General features: G+C 34.6%; 2 protein-coding genes, 1 long non-coding RNA gene and 1 pseudogene across 5 annotated transcripts; 2 read left to right on the forward strand and 2 right to left on the reverse strand.

Moving 5' to 3' along the window:
• Positions 1 to 4,866: 4,866 nt before the first annotated feature.
• LOC138139292 (uncharacterized) lies at positions 4,867 to 6,988 on the reverse strand. The gene is made up of 2 exons (XR_011162263.1): positions 5,732 to 6,988; positions 4,867 to 5,672 (listed from the first exon to the last, which is right to left on the reverse strand). It is a non-coding gene; the product is annotated as an uncharacterized lncRNA (long non-coding RNA).
• A 245-nt stretch (positions 6,989 to 7,233) lies between these two features.
• LOC138138598 (uncharacterized) lies at positions 7,234 to 13,001 on the forward strand (annotated as a pseudogene).
• Positions 13,002 to 13,552: 551 nt separating this feature from the next.
• On the forward strand, positions 13,553 to 15,711 carry LOC138139285 (cytochrome P450 9e2-like). Of its 2 annotated transcripts, XR_011162261.1 has the most exons (5): positions 13,553 to 13,879; positions 13,926 to 14,421; positions 14,472 to 14,928; positions 14,983 to 15,482; positions 15,516 to 15,711. XR_011162261.1 is itself a non-coding variant. In XM_069059510.1 (4 exons), the coding sequence occupies exons 1-4, from the start codon at positions 13,671 to 13,673 to the stop codon at positions 15,423 to 15,425; spliced, it is 1,605 nt and encodes a 534-aa protein (XP_068915611.1). In that variant the 5' UTR covers positions 13,553 to 13,670; the 3' UTR covers positions 15,426 to 15,711. The 2 variants fall into 2 exon arrangements, 1 of the variants encoding a protein (XP_068915611.1); XM_069059510.1 differs by having other exon boundaries at positions 14,983 to 15,711.
• A 2,260-nt stretch (positions 15,712 to 17,971) lies between these two features.
• LOC138139286 (cytochrome P450 9e2-like) lies at positions 17,972 to 21,073 on the reverse strand. Of its 2 annotated transcripts, none has more exons than XR_011162262.1 (5): positions 20,083 to 21,072; positions 19,540 to 20,035; positions 19,034 to 19,490; positions 18,284 to 18,975; positions 17,972 to 18,165 (listed from the first exon to the last, which is right to left on the reverse strand). XR_011162262.1 is itself a non-coding variant. In XM_069059511.1 (5 exons), the coding sequence occupies exons 2-5, from the start codon at positions 20,289 to 20,291 to the stop codon at positions 18,533 to 18,535; spliced, it is 1,605 nt and encodes a 534-aa protein (XP_068915612.1). In that variant the 5' UTR covers positions 20,292 to 20,329; positions 20,369 to 21,073; the 3' UTR covers positions 17,972 to 18,532. The 2 variants fall into 2 exon arrangements, 1 of the variants encoding a protein (XP_068915612.1); XM_069059511.1 differs by having other exon boundaries at positions 17,972 to 18,975; positions 20,083 to 20,329; positions 20,369 to 21,073.
• Positions 21,074 to 24,319: the final 3,246 nt, after the last annotated feature.

A 24,319-nucleotide genomic window follows, 5' to 3' on the forward strand; every position in this document is an offset into this window, starting at 1 on the left:
CCCATTGTTACACATGAATATGAAAATTGGACTAATATCTGTTCACCTTGGAACGAACATCAGTGGTGCAAATGACCTGACCTGTTACTATGACAACTCATAAGAAAGTTAATGCCAAATGTGTGCGATTTGCACCACTGATGTTCATAATCGATTGCTCCAAGTTCAAATAAAATATTTTCAAAATGGCGACACTTTCGAAAATACGGAAAATCGACGCCACCTTCGTTTTTTTAAATAGAAACACCTCAGTTTGATTTCAAATTTGGATTCTACATTGAATTTTGAGTTTACAACGTCCTATTGTTAACATTTATCTGTTATTGTTTTTGACATATCTCACTTTTTTGACAAAAAAGCGGGGTTGCTTCATTAAAAAATAAATAAATAAATAATCGTGTTTTTTTTATTGAATTCCGACCATATTCCAACAGATTTGGCCGATCTTTTGCGCCACTGGTGTCAGTTTTTTTGTGTAATTAAGGCCACTTTTATTAACATTGTGTATGCTTATTTCCGGCAGTTTTGGGGTAACTTATATTTTTTGAATAATTCTTTTTTTTTTATCAAGCAATTGTTTTGTTTAAATTTTTATTCAAAAAACGCATTGAAATAAATAACAGGTGGTATTGGTGGTGGTTACACTTTATTTTTATTTTATCCGCCACCTACCCATAATATTACATGTTACTATTTAATTACTATGCTAATTTCAAATAAGTAAATTGCCGAATAACCCACGCGAAACGAAATACATAGGTACTGTCTGGTCGTCAATGTCATTTCAAAATTTGGTTAGATTGTCACAAATTAAAAAATTCCCCTGACTGATTCTGTCCATGTCAACAAAGTGTCAAAGAAATGAGAAAATAACGACTATCAATGCCGTACAACATGATGATTGGTTATGATATTTACGACCATTTTATAATGGAGCATTTTCCATTGTGTCAAAGGATGATTTTGACGACCAGTTTTTTTTTTTTTGTTCGCGACAGTAGAGTTAAGCCGGCCTGAGATATGTCATTTGGTGGGGGAAATCTGCGCGGACAAATCACTTAAATTACTCAAAAAACAGCTAAATGGAAACTTTTACTTGTTCACCGGTCACTGAAAAAATCAGCTGAATTTAATCTGCTGAACACCCCTATTTTACGAAAGATGGACTCGTCCGACTGTTTTCCGTCTTCGTTCGCCCCCACCAAATGACATATCTCAGGCCGGCTTAACTCTACACTCCAATAATTCAAAATATTCCAATATCAGAATTAATATTCGAATAATTCGAATATTCGAATTATATTCAGCGGAAAAATTGAGCGCCCATCAAAATTTTATTAACTACATATTTTCAAATAAAATAAATCAAAGTTTAGCTGAGTTTTTATTTGATTTATCTCATTTATGTATTACAATAGATTGATTATGTCCATAAAATTTGATTCATAAAGCATACATATTTGACAAAGGCATTTAAAGCGGGTGGGCGGTTAATTATGCCGCTGAGTATATTATTCCAATATTCGAATAACTATTCGAATAATTCGAATATTCGAATTTGACATGGTCAGCTATTCGAATATTCGATTAATTTTTACTTTTAGTGTTGCGCGTCATCATTATCTGTTGTTTCAATGAAAAAGAGGAAAGATGAGACAGCAACAACAGATTTAGCTTCAAAATGTTACAGTGCGTGAGTATTGGTTTTGATAACTGATCTGTCAGCGTGAGTCGCAGATTTGACAAACACAATGATCGTAGCTTTTAACTCTCTTTATTAAATGTTTATTCCCTTATTTGCTTCATAACTGATTCTGATTTCAGACAAATATCGTCTGCTTTTTCAGTAGTTGAGAAATTGTACCGCCATTTTTTATGCACAAGGTGATAAAAAATTATGTTAGTTAAAATGGTTTGTCTTATTGAGTAAACTTCAGTTTAACTTTAGTACTTTCATGGTACATAATTTATGTAGGTAATGTCAGAATACAAAGAATTGGATCAATTGATTTACAGATGCTTTAGCGTAAAGCAACATTTGAAAATGTTGTTGAGAACTAAATTTTTATGTTTTAATAGATAGAATATGGACTTTTCGGATCGCAACATTCCAAGAAAGCATAGATGATACGGATTTTTCTCGTGTGAATCTAAAAAATATAAATTTAACTGTAAAATATGTATAGGTAAATAATAGAAATTTTGTTATAATTCTTAATTCAAATTTATTATAAAGCAAATTCAAAAATTACATCAATTCCCTTAATAGTAGTTTATTTGACGAGTTTGTGTGTAAATTGGGCCTTTTTTGGCACGAGTGGGCCATTTTAAAACGCGAGTGCCAAAAAAGGCCCAATTTACACACGAACGAGTTGAATACAACGTTTTTTTGTTCGACGAGCCCCTTAAATGCTCAAAATCCCTTAAAACCTTTAAAATTAGCTTGCCGTTTCGTTTTGACAAGTTGTGACATTTATGAAAATCTATTATAAACTGCTTAAGGGGGAGATTCACGAAACTTTGCAAATTTGCAAATCGTTAACGAAACGGCAAATACAATGCTTCAACAATGTCAGTTGCTATGGTTTTGAATTTGCAATGTCTTATCGAGCCTTACCGAGTTTCGTGAATGACCCCCTTAGCTAATATTGTTTGGTTGATAAACATAACCTCTCTTATACCTGTCGTTTTGGCGGTTTTTGATAGTTCGTATCATTTTTCTAGTAGGTATGCGTCAAAATTCAAAACACTCGAATTGTCAAGACCTACTACGATACCACAATCATTTTGGAACACTGTATCATTTTTATGAGAATCTCTGCAACAAGGTCAGACAATAACATCAATGATGTAAGTACATACTTAATCATCAATCATGCATGATGTACTTACTTAAATTAGTTTTTACAGGTCAGACAGAGCAGTTAGGACATATTTATATAATAATTAATGCTGATAAATTTAGAGCTTTGCACAAGTTCTTGCTCAATTTATAGTCTAAGAAACTTGCATATAATTTCTTAATAAATTATTTAAAGCAATTAGTAAATGTTGTAAACAAACAGAAATATTATTTATTTTTCACGGCGGTTGAATCCCAACCAAAACCCGTTTTCAGTTGTCATAGTGAAGGACTTTCTGTTAATTTTCAGTGGTATAGTTTTCCCATTTATAATTTGGTTTTACTACCAGCCCTGTTGTCAGGGAGTTAAATACCCCGACAATAGGCAACTACCGCCATAAATCCTAGGACTGTAAAAGAAGGTCTGTTGTCTGACCAGGTTACAATATGTTCACTATTGCCAAAACCACAACCCCAGCCCCTAATAATTGCAATTGCACTGCCATAAAACTAAATTATAAATGGGAAAACTATACTTCAACTTCAGTCTTCGCCACAGGTACAGTTAGGGACACGGAATTTCGGGCATCATTTTTCTGTCACTTCAAAAAATTGCGATGTAAATCACTCTTTATTGTCAACGTGACATTCAAAAGTCAAATTTTAAAATTTATTTTCTGTTCACGTCAATCGCATGTCAATCAAAATCGTGGCAAACGGTAAAATTGAGGTTAATGATGTAAAGTCTATTTTACATTTTTTGATAGTATATTGACAGTAATGCCCGAAATTCCGTGTCTAGAACTCTTCCATTTCGAAATGGAGCAAAATATGGAAAAACAAAACTTTGCTTTCGAGTATTATAAGCGTTATTCATCGCCACTTCTGTTGTGAATCATTTTTAAGGGAATTGATGTAATTTTTTGGATTTGCTTTATAATAAATTTGAATTAAGAATTATAACAAAATTTCTATTATTTACCCATATCTACATAGGTACAGTTAAATTTATATTCTTTAGATTCACATGAGAAAAATCCGTATCATCTATGCTTTCTTGGAATGTTGCGATCCGAAAAGTCCCTATTCTATCTATTAAAACATTAAAATTTTGTTCTCAACAACATTTTCAAATGTTGTTTTACGCTAAAGCATCTGTAAATCAATTGATCCAATTCTTTGTATTCTGACATTATATAAATTATGTACAGTCGGGATCAATAAATTTTGGACACTAAAGTCATCGTGCTGTCATACATTCTAAAACAACCTTTATGTACAGTTGGCTTCAAAAAAAACGGGAAATGAAATTTGACCTAATGTGAATTGGAAATTTAATTTGTCAATTTATGTCAATTTGTCTGTTTGACAGTAGTATTTCTGACACATAAGTGCAGTTTTTTAACCTAAATTCTAAAAGGCCGTTTCAAAGTATAAAAATTAATAAAATCTGACAGAACTTTTTCTGACAGTTCCCGTTTTTTTTTGAAGCCAACCGTATTAAGAACCTTAATTTTGATTGTTGTGTCAATTTTGAAAATGTGAATGTCAGATTTACCAATAAAACATTCAAAAAGTTTTAAAAATTAGACAAATGGAATAGAACGAGGTTTTAATTAATAAAAAATAGAAAATAAATAAATAAAAACTATAAACTTAATATTTTGTCATCGCGCATATTGACAAATTGTACTGTCGCGAACAAAGAAACTGGTCGTCAAAATCATGTTTTGACGCAATGGAAAATGCTCCATTGTAAAACGGTCGTAAAATCATAACCTATGTTGTATGACATTAATTGACATTAATTATTTAATTTTTTGACACTTTGTTGACGTGGGCATTACATAATCAGGCAGGGAAAAAGTTTTTATTTGTTACTAAATTGTAAACGTCATTTATTCGAACTGTCACTTGACGTTGAAAAGTCATTTTAACTGGCTAGTAGCGTTAAATTGACAGCAGACCAGTTATGAATTTAACAAGTTAGTAGAGAAATTTGAAATTTGGAAAGGATAGTAGCGTTTTTAACATTTGAACATTTTTATTTCTTTGTTTCATACAAATTAAAATTAAATGTACAATTAGAATTTCCGCTAATGTCGAACATTCCTGAAGCGGAAGTGAATTCGCTCGTCATTGGACAATTAATTGTAGAACCTCCCGAAGTGGAAGCCACATCTGTTGAGTTTCGTCCAGGAAACATTTTTTTCGCAATTTCAATTTTTTTATTGATAGAATCATCCACATAACCTTCCGCAATTCCACTACTTTTCCATCCTCCCACACGTTTTAGTGTCAAAATATCTCCACCTGCATCCACAACCATTGTTGCTGCTGATCGGCGAAATGAGTGACCTGTGTATAATTCAGGTTCTTGTAGCCCTAAGTATGTTGCAATTTTTTTCGGTACACCGCCAATAGTGTGCTGGCCAACATTGAGGGAAATACATTTGCCATTACGGTAGGTTAAAAAGAAACGTAATTGGTCTGCTTGACGAGGACGAAGAGCTGCATATTTTCTGTACAAAACACAAGGTTGAAAACTGCAGTCCTCATCTGTGATCGTAAATCTCCTTGTTGTTAAATTCTTTGTATTCCGTAAAGTGACGATAATATATTTCTCAACATCTTCACCGTCAACGAGAGAAGCTCGTCACACCGGCAAGCACCAAAAATTCCAAAAATTGTAATCACTTTATATAACAACCAATAGTCATCAGGAGCTTCAACAAGAAATTTTTCCACTTGCTCTTTTGTTAAAACCCTTGCCTTCTTCGGCACGTAACGCTCATTCTTTCTCTTGAGAAAAGCAATTACCTTATGAAATCTACAAATGTCAAGTTAAAATATCACTTTTTTGACAACGTCTGTAATAGGAAAACAAACCTGCGAACTTCAGCATTTTCTTTAATTTCCAGGCAGCTTTTTAACATGGACCATTTCGACCACAAAGAATTGGGGCTAAATTTGTCTGATAGTTGGTGAAGATACACCAAAAGAACGTCTTCCGTTACACCAGTTACGTTATTGTTTTTCTGCCAATTTTTAAATTCTTCATATTCTCGTTCATATCTTGCTAAAGACTTCGCTGGCAGTAAACTGGAAGCCACGTTTATAGCTTCCTTTTTGATTTCTTCTGGCACGTTCATTTGAGAAAAAATCTTGACGGAAATAAACAATTTGAACAAACGGCGCGTTGTCATAGTAATTGTACTTCTAAGGTTTCTGAGTTTTGAGCAATAATTTGGAAGAAAACAGAATTTGATCATTTTTAATTTTATTTAGTTGTTTACAATTTAGTAACAAATAAAATATTATACAAGACACGCCAGGTAACTGGTTTTACTGGCTCAAGGAGGTAACTGACTCGTCTTCGACTCGTCAGTTATATCCTCCATTCGCCAGTAAAAACCATTTTACCTGGCTTGTAATGTAAAATACTATAATTTGTGACAATCTAACCAAATTTTCAAATGACATTGACGACCAGAATTTTTTGCTCGCGACAGTAGACAAATTTGACAACAATTTCATCATTCATGTGTGACAATTTAAATAAAGCATGATTTAGAGTATTTTTTTTTATATGACAGAAAAATGATGTCCAAAATTTAATGATCGCAATAGTACTATTCCGGACATGGAATCTTGGCCAACATTTTTTAGACATTTCTAAAAAAAATGATGTTAACCAATCATTAGTGTCATTAATAAATGACAATTATTAAAAATCACTTTGAAGTTTTTATTCTGACATCAAAAAAGCAAGGAAATAGCATTATCGAGTCAAAAGTTGGGTTATATTCCATAAAGGCCAGTTCACACATATTTGTCAGTTAAATGTCAGTTGTGGCCAAAATTCCGTGTCCGGAATAGTACCATGAAGGTATTAAAGTTAAATAGAAGTTTACTCAACAAGACAAACTCACCTTGTGCATAAAAATGGTGGTACAATTTTTCAACTACTGAAAAAGCAGACGATATTTGTCTGAAATCAGAATCAGTTATGAAGCAAATAAGGAAATAGACATTTAACAAAGAGAGTTAAAAGCTACGATCATTGTTTTTGTCAAACCTGCGAGTCACGCTGACAGATCAGTTATCAAAACCAATACTCACGCACTGTAACATTTTGAAGCTAAATCTGTTGTTGCTGTCTCATCTTTCCGCTTTTTCATTGAAACAACAGATAATGATGACGCGCAACACTAAAAGTAAAGTGTTGTTGTTTATAAAATTATTTTTAACAATAGTAATTTAATTAACTGATAGCAACTAATGTGAAAACATATGAAAACATGAGTCTGGAATTATTATCCAAAATATACATTATCTGTTTCTAATATCTGGTTTAGTAAAAATATACTTACTCAGCTTTATTTATGTACTTATATCTAGTAAATGAACTGAATTAGTCAAACATTTTACTTTACATCTACATGTACATGTTTATTTATCTGCACATATATTTTGTGTAGAAATATTCAACTTTGCTTCAATTCCGAAATTTTTAAAACAAAGAAGAAAATTTATCAGCCTATATTTATCTCCACTCAACATCAATTGCTTAATAACTGCGTCACGTCACGCTTAAATACATCAATCTTTCGTGAAGACAACAGAGACAACCACTACATCTCTAGCTAATCACACACTTATTATATTCAGGTATTTTAGAATAATTATTATTACATTTCTTCAACACATCACATTATATAATTTTTATTAGTATGGCTTGGATATTAATCACAATCGCGGTCTTGTCACTCGCCTATTGGCTACTAATTCGCCCTTACAAGTACTGGAGCAAAAGGGGTGTTGTCCAAGGAAAACCTCTTCCAATATTTGGCGATAACTGGGGTCCCGCCTTACGGCTACAATCCAACACTGCAATGGTTGAAATGTTATATAACATTGCTCCAAATGAAAGGCAAGTGACTTCTTCTTCCCATTACATTAATTAATATTTGTAATTCACAGATACTGCGGAATTTATCAGTTTATTACCCCAACACTGATGTTACGAGATCCAGACTTGATCAAACAAATTACGATAAAAGATTTTGACCATTTCCTCGACCATAGAAGTTTAGTCCCCGAAGAGAGTGATCCGCTGTTCGGAAAGAATCTTTTTTCACTCACTGGGCAAAAGTGGAGAGATATGAGGTCCACTCTTAGCCCGGCTTTCACTAGTAGCAAGATGAAGTACATGTTTGAGCTCATTACAAAAAATGGTGAACAGTTTGCTCAACACTTTTTAAAACAGAACAAAGACTTGATCAAGATTGAGATGAAAGACACGTTCACTAGGTTCACTAATGACGTTATAGCGAGTACCGCTTTTGGAGTAGAATGCGATTCGCTGGGACAACCTGAAAATGAATTTTACATGATGGGAAGAGTAACCACAGACTTGACTGGCATTTGGACCAACATCAAATTGATGGGTTACTTCTTGATGCCTCGACTGTGCAAGGTAGAACATGTTTTCACGAGTCCTATAACATCTTTTCATTCAATTTTTAGTTGTTGAGATTTAAACTGTTTGCTGACGAGGTGGGAATTTTTTTCAACAAACTGGTTAAGGAAAATATACAGAGCAGAGAAAAACACGGCATTGTTAGACCAGACATGATTAACTTGCTAATGGAAGCTCGTAAAAATGGTTCATTGAAATATGAAGAATCTAATTCGGTTCCAGATGCAGGTTTTGCGACAGTTCATGAATCAGAGATTGGAAAAACTCCAAAACAACATAAAATCCAGATTACTGACCAAGACATTACGTCACAAGCTCTCATCTTCTTTTTTGGAGGTTTCGACTCGGTGTCTTCACTGATGTGCTTTATGTCATACGAGCTAGGTGCCAATCCAGATGTTCAAGAGAAACTCCGGCAAGAAATTGACGAAACTTTGAAAAATTGTAACGGAAAACTAACATACGAAGCCTTGATGAACATGAAATACATGGACATGGTTACCTCGGGTAAAATTGATATGATTTGGGGTTATTGAATACAATTAATTCCTTATTGCTATTACAGAGACGTTGAGAAAGTGGCCGAACGCTCCAGCAATAGATCGAGTCTGCACTAAACCATATACCATCGAACCAACATCACCAAAAGAAAACCCTATTCATTTGGCAAAAAATGATATTCTTCTACTACCGATTTATGGGCTCCATAGAGATCCTAAATATTTTCCTGACCCAGAACGGTTTGATCCTGAACGCTTCAGTGATGAAAACAAAAACACAATCAAGCCCTATAGTTATATTCCTTTTGGATCTGGACCCAGAAACTGCATCGGCTCGAGATTCGCTCTTCTTGAAGCGAAAACACTATTCTTTTATATTCTGGCAAATTTCGAAATTGTACCAACCGAAAAGACAAAAATACCGTTGGTGCTTTCGAAGCAGGGTTTCAACATGACTGCCGAGGGTGGTTTCTGGTTTGGATTTAAACGACGCACTCCTTCTAAATAATAATTTATACTCCACGTTTACTCAATATACATAAATTTTACCCAACTGCTTTACTCTTTTTTTTACAGGGGTATTCACGAGTAATAATGGGCCTAATAACGTCCCGATGCAACCAAATAAACATATTTCTCAAACGAGTAGATACCAAATGTTTTTATTTTTTAATTAATCTTAGACTGCTTTTATTAAGACAATTTTCAGTTGTCATTACGTGACATCTATCATATATATGCCGCTCACGATTATTTTAAACACGCAGGAGGCCGCGATATTTTTTTGTTAGATTGGCGTCAGGTCCTGTCATATGACGTTTCGTTTTTAAATATTCGCATTGTTGTCAATTCCGTCATTAATTTAGTTAATAAGAATTTACCCAGAACTGCCCTACAGATATGTATGTTTCATTTCAATTACAATTTTACGATTATTGTTCCTAATGCGTTCAATTATTTAAAAAATGTAACAACTTGAGAGCAGAGTTCGGTTGAATTATAACCTAAAATAGATTTATTAAGACAAATCACAATATTGCCAACTAAAATGTCAGATTTTCATAGATAGTCCGAATTTGAAATAATCGTGAATGGTTTATATTTGTGTTTAAATAAAAATAACCTAAAAAATTTACATTAATTTAGGTGTCAACTTCATGTCAAATTTTAAAAAATCTAAAACCAACTAAAGTCCATTCAAAAATCAAAAAACCACCACCTGTTGCTTTAAGTTGGTAAAATTTAAAAAACCCTAGGTAGATATTTTTCCATGCTATGTTGGTAACTATAAATTATGATGACATTTATTTGATTCAAAATAAAATTCAATTGCTTTGAATTTCGTTCATATTGTTTTATTAACAGCACGTTTCATTTAATTATTGATTCTTATTACTTTTACTTAAACATGCCCAGAAAAACATTTAACCTCAAAATTACAAGTCTCACCAAATTTTACACTAGACAGCGTTGCCGATAGTAATTATCGAGGAAAATGCAACGTTGGTAGTTTTTTGATTTTTGAATGAACTTTATGTTTTATTTTTCTTTAAATAAATAAAGGGCATTCAAATAAATTTATATTTAGAGCAACCTATAGGTGTACGTTTTATAAAATATGATATACAGGGTGTATTTTTAAAATGTGCCGAAATTTTACCTACGAGGTTGTTTGACAACGTAGAAGACTAAAAGCAATTAAAAAAAATTGTAGCTCAAAAAATAAATGTCATTTTATTTTTTGACATAGAATTTTTTAAACATTTTTTCCGAGTTCTACATAAGCCAGTAGCTCGTGATTAAAATATCTGCACGTCTTTCAAAATCATCCTGTATACGTACTACTTGCACACTTAGGTATAAGTACAAAATCAGTGAAGAAATTTTGATGTGGTTTTCGCTAATAATCAAAATATTCCTTCAACTTTAGTTATAGTGTTCTATGAAAACAAATGAGATGCTGTAAATACCAAGAAAGATGTTTCTTAGAGACAGAGAGAATGAAATTTTCTTCTTTCATTTTTTAGTTTCACACACTTGAAGACCATACAAGAGTCAACATTTTTGCCATTGAAACTTTTTCAATTTTTTTTGGGTTTCGAAATGAAAGCGAAAAAAATGCAACCCTTATAAATGCTTCTCAGCACCTAATTTTACAGTTGCAATTCTTAAAAAACTAGTCAAATGTTATCAGTGTTATCACCTTTCGAATCATCTTATCAAACTATATCAGATTTATTTGCTTCAGATTAAAAATAATTACGTGTATAAATTCATAAACAGTTCCACGTGATCTCACTAAAGTGTCTAACAGCACTGTAAATTGTTAAAATTAACAAGACTTATTGTCGGTGTTGACTCATCAGACTCCATCAAAATGTTTTGGATTTTGATAGCTCTCATTGCAGTTATTTTGGGGTATTATAAACTCATTTACCCTCACAGCTATTGGACCAGGAAGGGTGTTGTCCAAACTAAACCCGTGTTTTTATTTGGACACACTTGGAAAGCGATATTTAGAAGGATTTCAGCGCCTGAATTAACTGACCAGTTGTACAACCTTACTCCAAATGCCAGGTAAGTTCATGGTTGGCTTGAATCATTTATCTGAAAACATTTTCCAGATATTGTGGAATATATCAGTTTCTTCTACCCACTCTGTTAGTCAGAGATCCAAATTTGATCAAACAAATGTTGGTAAAAGATTTTGATCACTTTGTTGACCATCGAGGCTTCGTACCGACAGAGACTGATCCCCTGTTGGGAAAATCTTTATTTTCACTTCTTGGAATAAAATGGCGCGAGATGCGATCCACACTCAGTCCGTCTTTTACTAGCAGCAAAATGAAGTATCTGTTTTCTATGGTTTCGCAAGGTGGAGAACAATTTGTCAAACACTTTCAAGAACAAGACAAAGATGTAGTCACAGTTGAAATGAGAGATATCATAACAAAATTTACAAACGATATTATTGCCAATTCTGTCTTCGGGTTTGACTGTAACTCGCTGAAGGAGCCAAATAACCAGTTCTACGTGATGGGAAAAGAAGCCACTGACTTTACGAGCTTCCGAAAATTGTTTGTGTTTATGGGAACCATCGTAATACCACAGTTCCTCAGGGTAAATAGTTCCTTCATTGAAGAATATTTAAACAATATATTTTGTAGCTCTTTAGAATATCATTTTTCTCTGATAAGATGATAACGTTCTTCACTAAAATTGTGAAGGAAAATATCTACAGTAGAGAAAAACTTGGAGTCGTGAGACCAGACATGATCAACTTATTGCTGCAAGCGAGAAAGCCTAATTTCAAATATGAACAGTCCCAGTCTCTTCCAGATACAGGTTTTGCTACAGTGGAAGAATCAGATATTGGCAAAAATCAGAATTTTGCGACAAGAAAAATATCAGACGAAGACATCGCAGCTCAAGCCTTCCTGTTTTTCTTTGCAGGTTTCGATTCTGTATCTTCGCTCTTGTGTTTCATGTCCCACGAGTTAGCAGTTAATCAAGACGTACAGGAAAAACTCATACAAGAAGTTGATGACACTTGGAATGAATGTGATGGAAAAATTACTTACGAAGCTTTAATGTCGATGAAATACATGGATATGGTTGTATCAGGTACGAAAACCACAACTTAGTAAAATTTAAATTACCAGTATTGCATTTTCAATGTAGAGAGTCTCAGAAAGTGGCCAAATGCGATTGCTACAGAGTTTGTACGAAACCGTACACGATTGAACCAAAAGCACCCAACGAAAAACCGTTACGGCTGGATGTGAAGGATAATATAATTATACCAATTTACAGCCTACACAGAGACCCACAGTACTATCCTGATCCAGATCGTTTTGATCCTGAACGATTCAGTGATGAAAATAAGAGTAAAATTAATCCATACACTTATCTCCCATTTGGAACTGGACCCAGAAGCTGTATTGGTTCCAGATTTGCTCTAATGGAAACCAAAGTTTTATTTTTCCACCTTTTGTCGAATTTTGAAATAGTTCCAGTTGCAAAGACACAAATACCGATCAGATTTGATAGAAAAGCGATAAACATGTCCGCTGAGAAAGGCTTTTGGGTGGGGCTTCAGAGACGTAAAACGAAAACATAATTGTCATAGTTAAACCTGTGTTAGCTGATTAACAAGTAAAATTATACAATACTAAAAGTATCTATTTCATTATACGAACTTTTGTTTTGATACACAATATTTACTTTCACCATTTTAGAAGAGTGCGAACCGTACGAGCATAACATGCAACCCAAATTACACTTACATTACAAAAACAATGGTGACGATATTGTAATTTGGGTTGCATACTCGTTAGGCTTCTACTCTTGTGAATTTTTATTATGAATTTTGATGATTAAACTTTTAAAGTATAGGTATATCTGTTTACTCGTAAACTTTTATTGGTTTTCTTTTCTTCAGTATTATTATTCTTATCTACAACTATCGTTTGTCTTATTGAGCTAAATCTAAGAACATTCCAATTTTTATTCCTTTTCTTAAATTTATAAGTGTAACTCTTGGCCCGACTTGACGCTGGTGAATGTTGTTGGACACAATACATTTTAAAAAATGATGCATTTTCATGTTTATTAAAGATTAATTAACGTCATTGGAACAAAACAAAAATAATAATAATTTAATAACGAATTCACTTAACATTATCTAATCGTGCTTGTCGCTAAAGATTATTTATAAACGATTACATAAATAAATATAGCTCCATATGAGCTACACATTTATTTACAAGGACGCGTGCAAATTGATGTGTAAGTGCGTTGTGAATTAGTAATATTAGTGACTTCGCTCTGCTCAGAATCTGTCAAAATGATGTGGATTTTAATAATTATTATAATTGTCATTGCAATCGCATTAGGCTGTTATAAAATCGTTGACTCCCACAAGTATTGGATTAGGAAAGGTGTCGTTCAAGGTAAACCCATGTTTTTGCTGGGGGACACGTGGGGCATATTAATTCGCAAGTATTCTGCACCTGAGCTAAACCTGCAATTATACAACATCATTCCAAATGCGAGGTAAATTCACAGTTAGCTTGATTATTTAATGGGCAAAAATTTTCAGATACTGTGGAATATATCAGTTTCTTCTGCCCACCCTGCTAATCAGAGATCCAGATTTGATTAAGCAAATCACAGTGAAGGATTTTGATCATTTTGTTGACCACAGAGGCTTCGTACCAACCGAGAGTGATCCCTTATTGGGAAAGTCTTTATTTTCACTTAGTGGAATGAAATGGCGCGAGATGCGATCTACACTCAGTCCTTCTTTTACAAGTAGCAAAGTGAAGTATCTGTTTTCGATAATCTCGCAAAATGGAGAACAGTTTGTCAAACACTTTCAAGAACAAGACAAAGATGTCGTCACAGTTGAAATGCGAGATGTCATAACAAAATTTACCAACGATGTTATTGCAAATTCTGTCTTCGGGTTTGACTGTAATTCATTGAAGGAGCCAAATAACGAGTTCTACGTGAGGGGAAAAGAAGCCACTGACTTTAAGAGCTTCAGAAAAATATTTGTGTTTATGGGAAGCATCCTGATACCACAGCTCATCAAGGTAGGTAATTCCTTCATTGAAAAATTATGTTTAAACAATAAATTTGATAGCTCTTCAAAATATCATTTTTCTCTGAAAAGATGATAACATTCTTTACAAAAATTGTGAAGGAAAATATCTACAGTAGAGAAAAACATGGAGTCGTGAGACCAGACATGATCAACTTATTGCTGCAAGCGAGAAAGCCTAATTTCAAATATGAACAGTCCCAGTCTCTTCCAGATACAGGTTTTGCTACAGTAGAAGAGTCAGAAATTGGACAAGATCAAAAATTATCAAAAAAAGATATAACAGACGAAGACATCACAGCGCAAGCTTTCATATTTTTCTTCGCAGGTTTCGATTCTGTATCTTCGCTCTTGTGTTTCATGTCCCACGAATTAGCAGTTAATCAGGACGTCCAGGAAAAACTCATGCAAGAAGTTGATGACACTTGGAATGAATGTGATGGAAAAATTACTTACGAAGCTCTCATGTCGATGAAATATATGGATATGGTTGTATCAGGTATAAATTGAAAACTCGTTTAAGTAATACCTAATATTGTATTTTTTTCTGTAGAAACTCTTAGAAAGTGGCCAAATGCAATTGCCACTGACAGAATTTGTACAAAACCGTATACAATTGAGCCAAAATCACCCAACGAAAAACCATTACGTCTGGAAGTTAACGATAATGTACTTATATCAATGTATGCCATTCACAGAGACCCGCAGTATTATCCTGACCCAGATCGTTTTGATCCTGAACGATTCAGTGATGAAAATAAGAGTAAAATTCATCCCTACACTTATCTTCCATTCGGAACGGGACCCAGAAGTTGTATCGGCTCCAGATTTGCTCTGATGGAAACCAAAGTTTTGTTTTTCCATCTCTTGTCAAGTTTTGAAATTGTTCCGGTTGAAAAAACGCAAATACCGATAAGATTCAGCAGAAAAGCGATAAACATGTCAGCTGAAAAAGGTTTCTGGGTGGGACTTCAAAAACGTGCAACAAAAATATAGTTTTCATGATGAAACCTTGGTTAAGTGGTTAACAAGTAAAATAACACAAGAGCGAGGGTTTTAACTCCAAAAGCATTTTTTTTTAGTTATGTCCATTAACGATATTCATAACAATTAATACCAAAAACTAATATTACTTAAGCCAGGCAGTTGATAAAATTACTTATTATATCTGTAATACCTACATTTAAATAATTTTACCATTTTGTTAATAAAATTTGTTTAAATGTAATAATATTTTTACACTGCTCCGCAAAATTATCGCATAAAGTAAAAATGAACCGTAGTTTTTTGTATTTTACTTCTTCTGCGATTCCCTTATGCTGAATCTCTTATTTTATCGTATTTCTTTTGTTTAGTAGCAAAAATCGCCATGTTCATAACTTCTAAAGTTGTTTATTATGAAAAGTTTGTATTAGTGTTATTGGTCAATTTCGTAAAGCATTTTGATTGTGGATTTGAGAGACGGTTAGTCAGAAGTTTTGGTTCCTTCAGTCATAAATTTCGAAAATGAATCCCTACGAATGTTTAAGTTGACATACAACAGCCGAACGATGTGCACAAATTGTTGTACTAACCGAAGACGGTATTAATCAGCAAGATATTGCAAATGGTCTTGATCTGCACCAGTCAACGGTATCTAGAGTTTTGCGTCGATTTCACGAGACAGGAGAATACTCTAGAAGACCTGGACAAGGACGCAGACGAACCACAACAGCTCAACGGGATCGTTTTCTGCTTTTACAGTCGTTGAGACACAGGACTCTGACTGGTCCAGCTTTGCAAATTATGACTTTAGGAAGATATCAATTCCAAATTAGTGCAAATACTGTTAGAAGAAGACTAGCTGAACACGATTTAAGGCCCAGGATACCAGCAAGGGGCCCACAGTTGGCAGCGGCTCGCCGAAGAGTACGATTGCTGTTTGCCCAAAATCACGTTGATTGGGAATTGGATGAATGGAGGTTAGTAATGTTCTCTGACGAGTCCAGATTTTGCCTGGATCAAAGTGACAGACGTGTCCGGGTGAACCGATGCTCAGGAGAGCGATATGCTCTATGTAACATTATCCCGAAAGTCAATTTTGGAATAAGTTCCGTTATGGTTTGAGCAGGTGTCACTTTGGACACTCGCACAGAGTTGGTGGTGCTAGTAAGAGGAAACCGAAATGAGGCGACGTACATTACCAATATTCTGGAACCTCATATTGTCCCATTGGGATGACTTTATTTTTATGCATGATAATGGTCGACCGCACGTTGCGGGAATAGTGCAGCATTATTTCCGTGAGGTCGAAATTGGGCAAATGCAATGGCCAGCAAGGAGTTCAGATCTAAACCTCATCGAGTAATTGTGGGATCCTACAGATAAAAGAGTTATAAGGTTACCAAATCCACCAACAACTCTTCATCAGGTGTCTTTGGGTCTAACTCAAGTTTGAGAAGAAATTAAGCAAAGAGTTATACAAAACCTCATTTTAAGCATGAGACAATGTTGTGCAGCTGTAATAAAGGCACGGTGTGCCAACACACACTATTAAATGTTAAATTTCTTTGTTTTCTCCGAATCACAATTTTTTTCTTTTTTTCTTTTCTTACTTTCTTTGTTGTGTTCTGATTATTGTAGTGTTTACTTTTATAAATCTACTTCTTTAATACTTTACAGTTCGAAATGTTGTAACTGGAAATGAATTTGGCTCAAAAACACGAGTTTTGAAATTATGCGTTAATTTTGCGGCGCAGTTAATATTTTGTCTATACAGGGTTATTCACGAGTAATAATGAGCCTTACAAATATTGAGAAGCAAAGTTATACATTTTCATCGTCTTCGTGGATCATTAATATTTATTTAAAAATATTTAAAACATGGTTGGTTTTATTTTTTTTTAATTTGACATGAAGTTGACATCAATTTTTTTAGGTTATTTTTATTTAAACACAAATACATTTTAGGTTTGATAGATGTCAGGTAACGACAACTGGAAATTGTCTTAATAAAAGCAGTCTTGGATTCATTGAAAAATAAAAAAATCAATTATTGATGTCTAGTCGCTTGAAAAGTATGTTTATTTGGTTGCGTCGGGGCGTTTTTAGGCCCATTATTACTCGTGAATACCCCTGTATAATTGTTTTATTTCTTAAATCGTAAAAATAGAAATAATTTACTAGTTTGGTAGTTTGCTTTATCTGTTATTTATTCACATACAGAGTAGTTCACGAGTGACAATGAACCCGGCGGGATTGAAAATGCAACCCACAATACATTCTAATGCGACTGGCAATTGTATCTACAAAGATTTCCTGCTTACGCGACTAGGTCTAGTGAAATCAGATTATGTATAATCTTGCTTACATTTAATCTAAGAGAAAAATAGTAATTTATTATACGAGTTTTATAAAACACCATTTTGTTGCACGCGTTTTATAGAGCACGAGGAGTGCTATAAAGCAAACAAATGTGACAAAATGGCTAATAAAACAAGTGTAATACAATATTCTTTCTATTTTGCCCCTATTTCAAATTTTAAATTAAAAAAAATTCAAAACACAATGCTAGGAAAATTATATTTGGCAAATATAAAGGGTTGGTGACATTGGTAACTAGACGAATAATTGCAAGTTTTGAATTTAAAGTGTACAGTAGCGGTAGGGCAGAAGAGAAGATAAGACGCTGCAATGGGAGGAAGCACTACCTCTTCTTGTCGGTCCTGGGCATGCGTCCATCTTTTATAAGTGTTGCCTATAAAACGTAGGGGGTTCAAAACTTAGTGATATGATAATTTTCTGGTATTAATTTGCGTATATCATCAATACATTGCAATAGTGGCATAACTCAAAAAATACGCTTTTAAAATTACCACAAATCCATACACGGCAAATAGTCTAATTTGCATCAGCAACAGTGGCAGTTCTTCAATACCTATCGGATCGCCAAATAGATATCATTATTCTCCGCTAAGTTTCCAAAAGAACGGAAACTTTAAACGCATTTATCTCAAAAAGTGATTTTTAGAGTTGTATCACTATTATTGTAGGTAAACTGTGAGCCGATTAAAATTTTTGATTTTGTATTTTACTACCAGTAAACCTAGGTTTCAGCATGAACACTATGTTCTTGTTGCACGTTTTTTAAGTCCCACCCAGAAACCTTTTTCAGGTGACATGTTTATCGCTTTTTTGCTTAATCTTATCGGTATTTGGGTTTTTTCAACCGGAACTATTTCAAAACTTGACAAGAGATGGAAAAACAAAACTTTGGTTTCCATCAGAGCAAATCTGGAGCCGATACAGCTTCTGGGTCCTGTTCCGAATGGAATATAAGTGTATGGATGCATTTTACTCTTATTTTCATCACTGAATCGTTCGGGATCAAAACGATCTGGATCGGGATAATACTGTGGGTCCCTGTGAAGAGCATAAATTGATATCGACACATTATCGTTAATTTCCAAACGAAATGGTTTTTCGTTGGGTGATTTTGGCTCAATTGTGTATGGTTTTGTACAAATTCTGTCAATGGCAATTGCATTTGGCCACTTTCTAAGAGTTTCTAAAGCAAAAAATAAATCATTAGGTACCTATTACTGAAACGAGTTTTCAATTTATACCTGATACCGCCATATCCATGTATTTCATGGACATGAGAGCTTCGTAAGTAATTTTTCCATCACATTCGTTCCAAGTGTCATCAACTTCTTGTATGAGTTTTGCCTGGACATCTTGATTAACTGCTAATTCGTGGGACATGAAGCACAAGAGCGAAGATACTGAATCGAAACCTGCAAGAAAAAATATAAGGGCTTGCGCAGTGATGTCTTCGTCTGTGATGTCTTTTTTTGAAAATTTTTGATCTTGTCCAATATCTGACTCTTCTACTGTAGCAAAACCTGTATCTGGAATAGACAGCGAGTGTTCATATTTGAAATTAGGTTTTCTCGCTTGCAGCATTAAGTTGATCATGTCTGGTCTTACGACGCCACGTTTTTCTCTACTGTCGATATTTTCCTTCACAATTCTACTAAAAAATTGGGTCATATTTTTGGGAAAAAATGTGAATTTGAACAGCTACAAAATTTCCGCTTAATTATAATCAACCCATAAAGGAACTGAGTACCTTGATGAACTGTGGAATCACGATAGATCCGATCACTACAAATAATGTTCTAAAGTTTGCAAGATTTGTGCCGATTTTCCCCATTAAGTAGAATTCATTATTCGGATCCTTCAAAGAGTTACACTCATACCCGAAAACAGCATTTGCAATCACATCGTTAGTAAATTTTGTTATGACGTCTCTCATTTCAACTGTGACTATATCTTTTTCTTGTTCTTGAAAGTGTTTGACAAACTGTTCTCCGTTTTGTGAGATTATCGAAAACAGATACTTCATTTTGCTGCTTGTAAAAGAAGGACTGAGTGTAGATCGCATCTCGCGCCATTTCATTCCAGTAAGTGCAAATAAAGTATTCTCCAGCAGGGGATCACTCGAAGCCGGTATGAAGCTTCTGTGGTCAACAAAATGATCAAAATCTTTCACTGTGATTTGTTTGATCAAATCTGGATCTCTGATTAGGAGAGTGGGTTGAAGAAACTGATATAGTCCACAGTATCTGGAAATTTTTGTCAGTTGAATAATTCAAGCGAACTTTGAATTTACCTGGCATTTGGACTAATGTTATATAACTGCAGGTTTAATTCAGGTATGGAATATCTTCGAAATATTATGCCCCAAATGTCCCCCAGCAAAAACATGGGTTTACCTTGAACGACACCCTTCCTAGTCCAATACTTGTGGGAGTCAACGATTTTATAACAGCCTAATGCGATCGCAATGACAATAATTATTATTATTAAAATCCACATCATTTTGACAGATTTTGAGCTGAACTACGACTCTAAAATCACTAATTCTTGATAAGTAGAACTATTCACAACGCACTTACACATTAATTTCGGCGCGTCCTTGAATGTAACTGCAGCTCGCATGAGGACGTATTTATGTACCTAATCGTTTGTAATTTGAAGCAGAAAAATAGGATATGACGTAAGTAATCAATACTATATGAATTTGCCTTTTTAAGCAAAATTGTCTACAAAATTTAAATCTTCTTAGCAACAAAACACGACTAGTAAATGTTAAGATGGACATTAATTTATTTTTTACGAAAAATTGGAAGAAACCATTTTTTTAAAGCCATTTTGTTGAGCGAAATGGATCAACGTTATGACATGAGGTTGTGAACATGAAAATAGAAACATTTAAACATCAAAATTGATAACAAACAAGTATTATGTAAGACTTGATTTTTGCCCAAGGGCGTTATCCCTCAATATTTGATAATTAATCGATCAGACTCATCGGTACACATTAAATTAGACAATCTCAGCTACAGTCATACGATAATCTACAATCGGACTCACCTCCACCTCATTCAGTCATTCAAAAGGTAAAGCACAGGTCCGGACTCGGGTTTGCTCAATGGGACGGTACAAACATGTAAATGATAAACACCTGACACATCTGTCGCGAATCAAGGTCATACAGTGACTCACCCGGGGGATTCCTCCCCCTAGCTTCTATCATGATGAGGGGCTCGAACCACGGGCGTCGTCTTCAGAGCGCTACGTTCCGGGATTGCGTTGGATGTTCTAGCAGCACCTGTAATAGCCCCGTGTGCAGTTTGGGGTGCACAGCCCGCCCGCAGTCTCCACAGAGGAAGACCGCCACGGCCAGAGTATAAGCCTACAACCCACTTCCATACGTCACTATGCCCCCTCAGTACCTGGGGACCGGGATGACCTCATAACCTTTTGACCAGCAACGTATGATCGGTGCATTTGGTTGCCACCACCAGCCATCTCTACGAGATGCGCCCGGTCAACGGCCTAGCCGTGTCATGAGCCAAAGGTGCCCCCACCCGGACATCCGGTGCTCAGGAATCATACCATGGTATAGGGAGGTTTTACGCATTAAGGTACTGATTTATAGCCCAGGTTGCCCAAACCTGCTATCACCCAGTTACCAACACACCTGGTAACTGTAACTCTATTCACTACACCACTTCCGGGTCACAATTATTCACCTGCCGTCACTCTCGTACTCGTACCTTGGACAGCCCGTCGGTCGCAGCTGCCAAGCGACACTGACCCTGTCTCGCCTGTGGAACTGTTAAAAATCACCCCCGAGTCAAGGACCTTTCAGAACATAATTTACGAGCCGCATGTTTGGGGTGGAAGAGGTAGTTTTTCTGTTTCGTTTTTAAAATTCTCTTACAATTAATCGAAAATCTGTGACCCACATAAAAATAGGTCAGTATTTAAAAAAATATTGTTCTGGGTTTTACATACAGGTTATTCATCGTAGAGTTCCTTCGAAAATTTAATGTTATGCAACACATGATGGCATCATTGTCTTTAGAGTCTGACACGATAAAAAATGGCGGAAAATGCTGTTCAAGCAGCACTCTTAAAGATACCCAAATAGGCCTATTTTTCTGAACAAAATGTCATTTTGACTTTTAAATGAAACTACCTACTTTGATTCCTTATTAAAACGTTAAACATGGAATCTAGCAATTTGAGCTTTTGGTATTTTGTGTTGCATAACGTTAAATTTTCGCCAGAACTTTACTGTATACACTGCGTTTTTCATTTCCCTGAACATACAACTTAAAATGGCTATGCTCAGTTCTAAAATGGACAAGTCAATTCATTTGAAATAGGCAACTAAACTTACAGATCCATGAATCCTATGTTCAGTAAAATAAAAACCTCACGGTATGACCTGTGACAAAACGCAAATATCCGCCAGGCTTAATTATTAAGTTTGCATTTACTAATTGTCATTATTGGCATCATCATCGCGATTCAGAATTATCGCTCTGCAATTGCAGCACTTTATATTAATTCTACGAGCTTTTCTTACTACAATATCCAGCAAAATAAGAGATGGTATATATATGTTGCTATACGACTTCTTTTTTGGAATGTAATTGTGCCTGGGATAGATACATCACAATCTGGACTTAACAGACGAACTCCTGCTACTGGTTAATCCGAAAGAAAACATTGCATATTATCAAGAGCACCTGAATTTGAATCGTCTTCACAGTTGACTCCTGGTGAATGCTTTGTCATAAAATTGATTACGAGTAAAGAAATGGTTAAACACGTAAGTCCTGAATATTCCCGCGTCAATCTAAAAATACATAAACTCGGTACAGGTTGCAAAGATACACTTGTCATTTGCAACAGCATTTTTTTCATATTTCTGAACCAAATAAAGACACAAAGGGACCAGAAAATCATAGTTTGGGTTGAATATTTTCCATATAAGTACAGTTTAAAAGTAATTTCAAATGACTAATGCCATAAAAGTGCTGTTGCAAATGACAAGTGTGTCTTTGCAACCTGTACCGAGTTTAGACGTTTTTTGAAAAACCTAAGAATAAGTGAACAAATGGCATGGAAATTTAGACAATAAATTGTGGACGCGCCACTGTTTTGGTTTCATAGTCGAATAGTATTCAACTTAATTTTTTTCCTAATTTTATATTACTGTGAATAAGATACTCGTACGCTAAAGTGTTTTGTCCGTTTTTTCGTACGCTAAAGTGTTTTGTCCGTTTTTTCGTTTCAATTCAGTGTCAGTGTTAAATTTCTTGCGTGGTAATGGTTTTCGTTGTAGCTTTTTTACCATTTCACTTTCGTTTGCTCTACGTTAGCATCGACCACGGGCCGGAATGAGGTGAATTTTGAGTTTTTTAAGTACGCAATTTAAACCATCGCAAATTGTCTTCACATGTCTTGATGGTTTAAAATAGCACCGCTAAAAGAAACTGATAAATTATTGTTAAATATCCAACAGGGTTGTGATTTTTCCACAATCAGACGCCATATAGGGGGATTTCAAATATTTGTTACGCCTATGGTGTTAACAGCAGTACAACGTTGGAAATTACAAATTACTTTATTGACATCTTTCTCATTTCCATTGACGTTTCAGATGTTACCAAGTACCTATGTTTAATTGTAAAAATACAATTTACACAAAACATCAATTATGTTCAGAAAACCTGGGTCTAATTCGTCGAACTCTTTTACTGGACTCCAGATTTGTGATCGTATTAGTATTAGATACGTATAACTGATTTCATATAAATGTTCATCAAGTGAGCTGTGCATTTGTAAAAGCACCTTTAATTTAGTTACATTACAAAAGTCACATTTATGAAGGTCATGTCCAATAAATCTTTACTTGGTAAAAATACAAAGACAAAAACAAATAAGAATTACTTTAATTTAATCAGTAAAAAGACGTAACATTGCTTTTGAAATCAGCAATGTTAAAATCGACAAAAACTGAAAAATTAGGTAGCGTTTTTAAATTCATCAACTTTTTGCGGTGAATTTCAACATTGGTGGACTGTCAATCATAAGTTTTTTTTGTGTTGAACATTTATGTTGTGCAAAAATGTGATGAATAGGGAAACGGATTTGGTGGAAAACTGATGACTGTGCTGACGTCATGACACCTGAAGTGTAAACATAACCTAAACATTTTTTCATTTTCGGCGACTATTATTATTATATGAATAAATATGTGCGACATTAGTCTTCTTGGGACCATAATATTGGTAAAACGGATTACAATGCCTTTGGAAGATTCATCAGATGATGATTTATTAACTTCCTCTGATGAAGAAATTATTTTAAACAGAAGAAAGACTCATGAAAAAATTAGAGGATACGTGAATAATGTTGCACTTTTCCAGTTTTTCCCTCGTTTTGCTTTGACATTGACAGTTTGACTTCGACAAACTATTTTGACATTTCCCTCACTATTCGTCCACCAAACAACCAACTCCCATTGTAGATGGGAAAGGTGAATTTTG

Source organism: Tenebrio molitor, chromosome 9 (genome assembly GCF_963966145.1).
Source record: "Tenebrio molitor chromosome 9, icTenMoli1.1, whole genome shotgun sequence".
In the NCBI taxonomy this organism is placed as follows: Eukaryota; Metazoa; Arthropoda; class Insecta; order Coleoptera; family Tenebrionidae; genus Tenebrio; species Tenebrio molitor.

Coding starts and splice junctions, on each gene's coding strand:
- LOC138139285 (XM_069059510.1), top strand. CDS start 13,671: ATGATGTGGATTTTAATAATTATTATAATTGTCATTGCAATCGCATTA. Junction 14,422..14,471: donor TGATACCACAGCTCATCAAG/GTAGGTAATTCC, acceptor TAAATTTGATAG/CTCTTCAAAATATCATTTTT. Junction 14,929..14,982: donor TATGGATATGGTTGTATCAG/GTATAAATTGAA, acceptor TTTTTTCTGTAG/AAACTCTTAGAAAGTGGCCA.
- LOC138139286 (XM_069059511.1), bottom strand. CDS start 20,291: ATGATGTGGATTTTAATAATAATAATTATTGTCATTGCGATCGCATTA. Junction 20,036..20,082: donor AACATTAGTCCAAATGCCAG/GTAAATTCAAAG, acceptor AAAAATTTCCAG/ATACTGTGGACTATATCAGT. Junction 18,976..19,033: donor CATGGATATGGCGGTATCAG/GTATAAATTGAA, acceptor TTTTTGCTTTAG/AAACTCTTAGAAAGTGGCCA.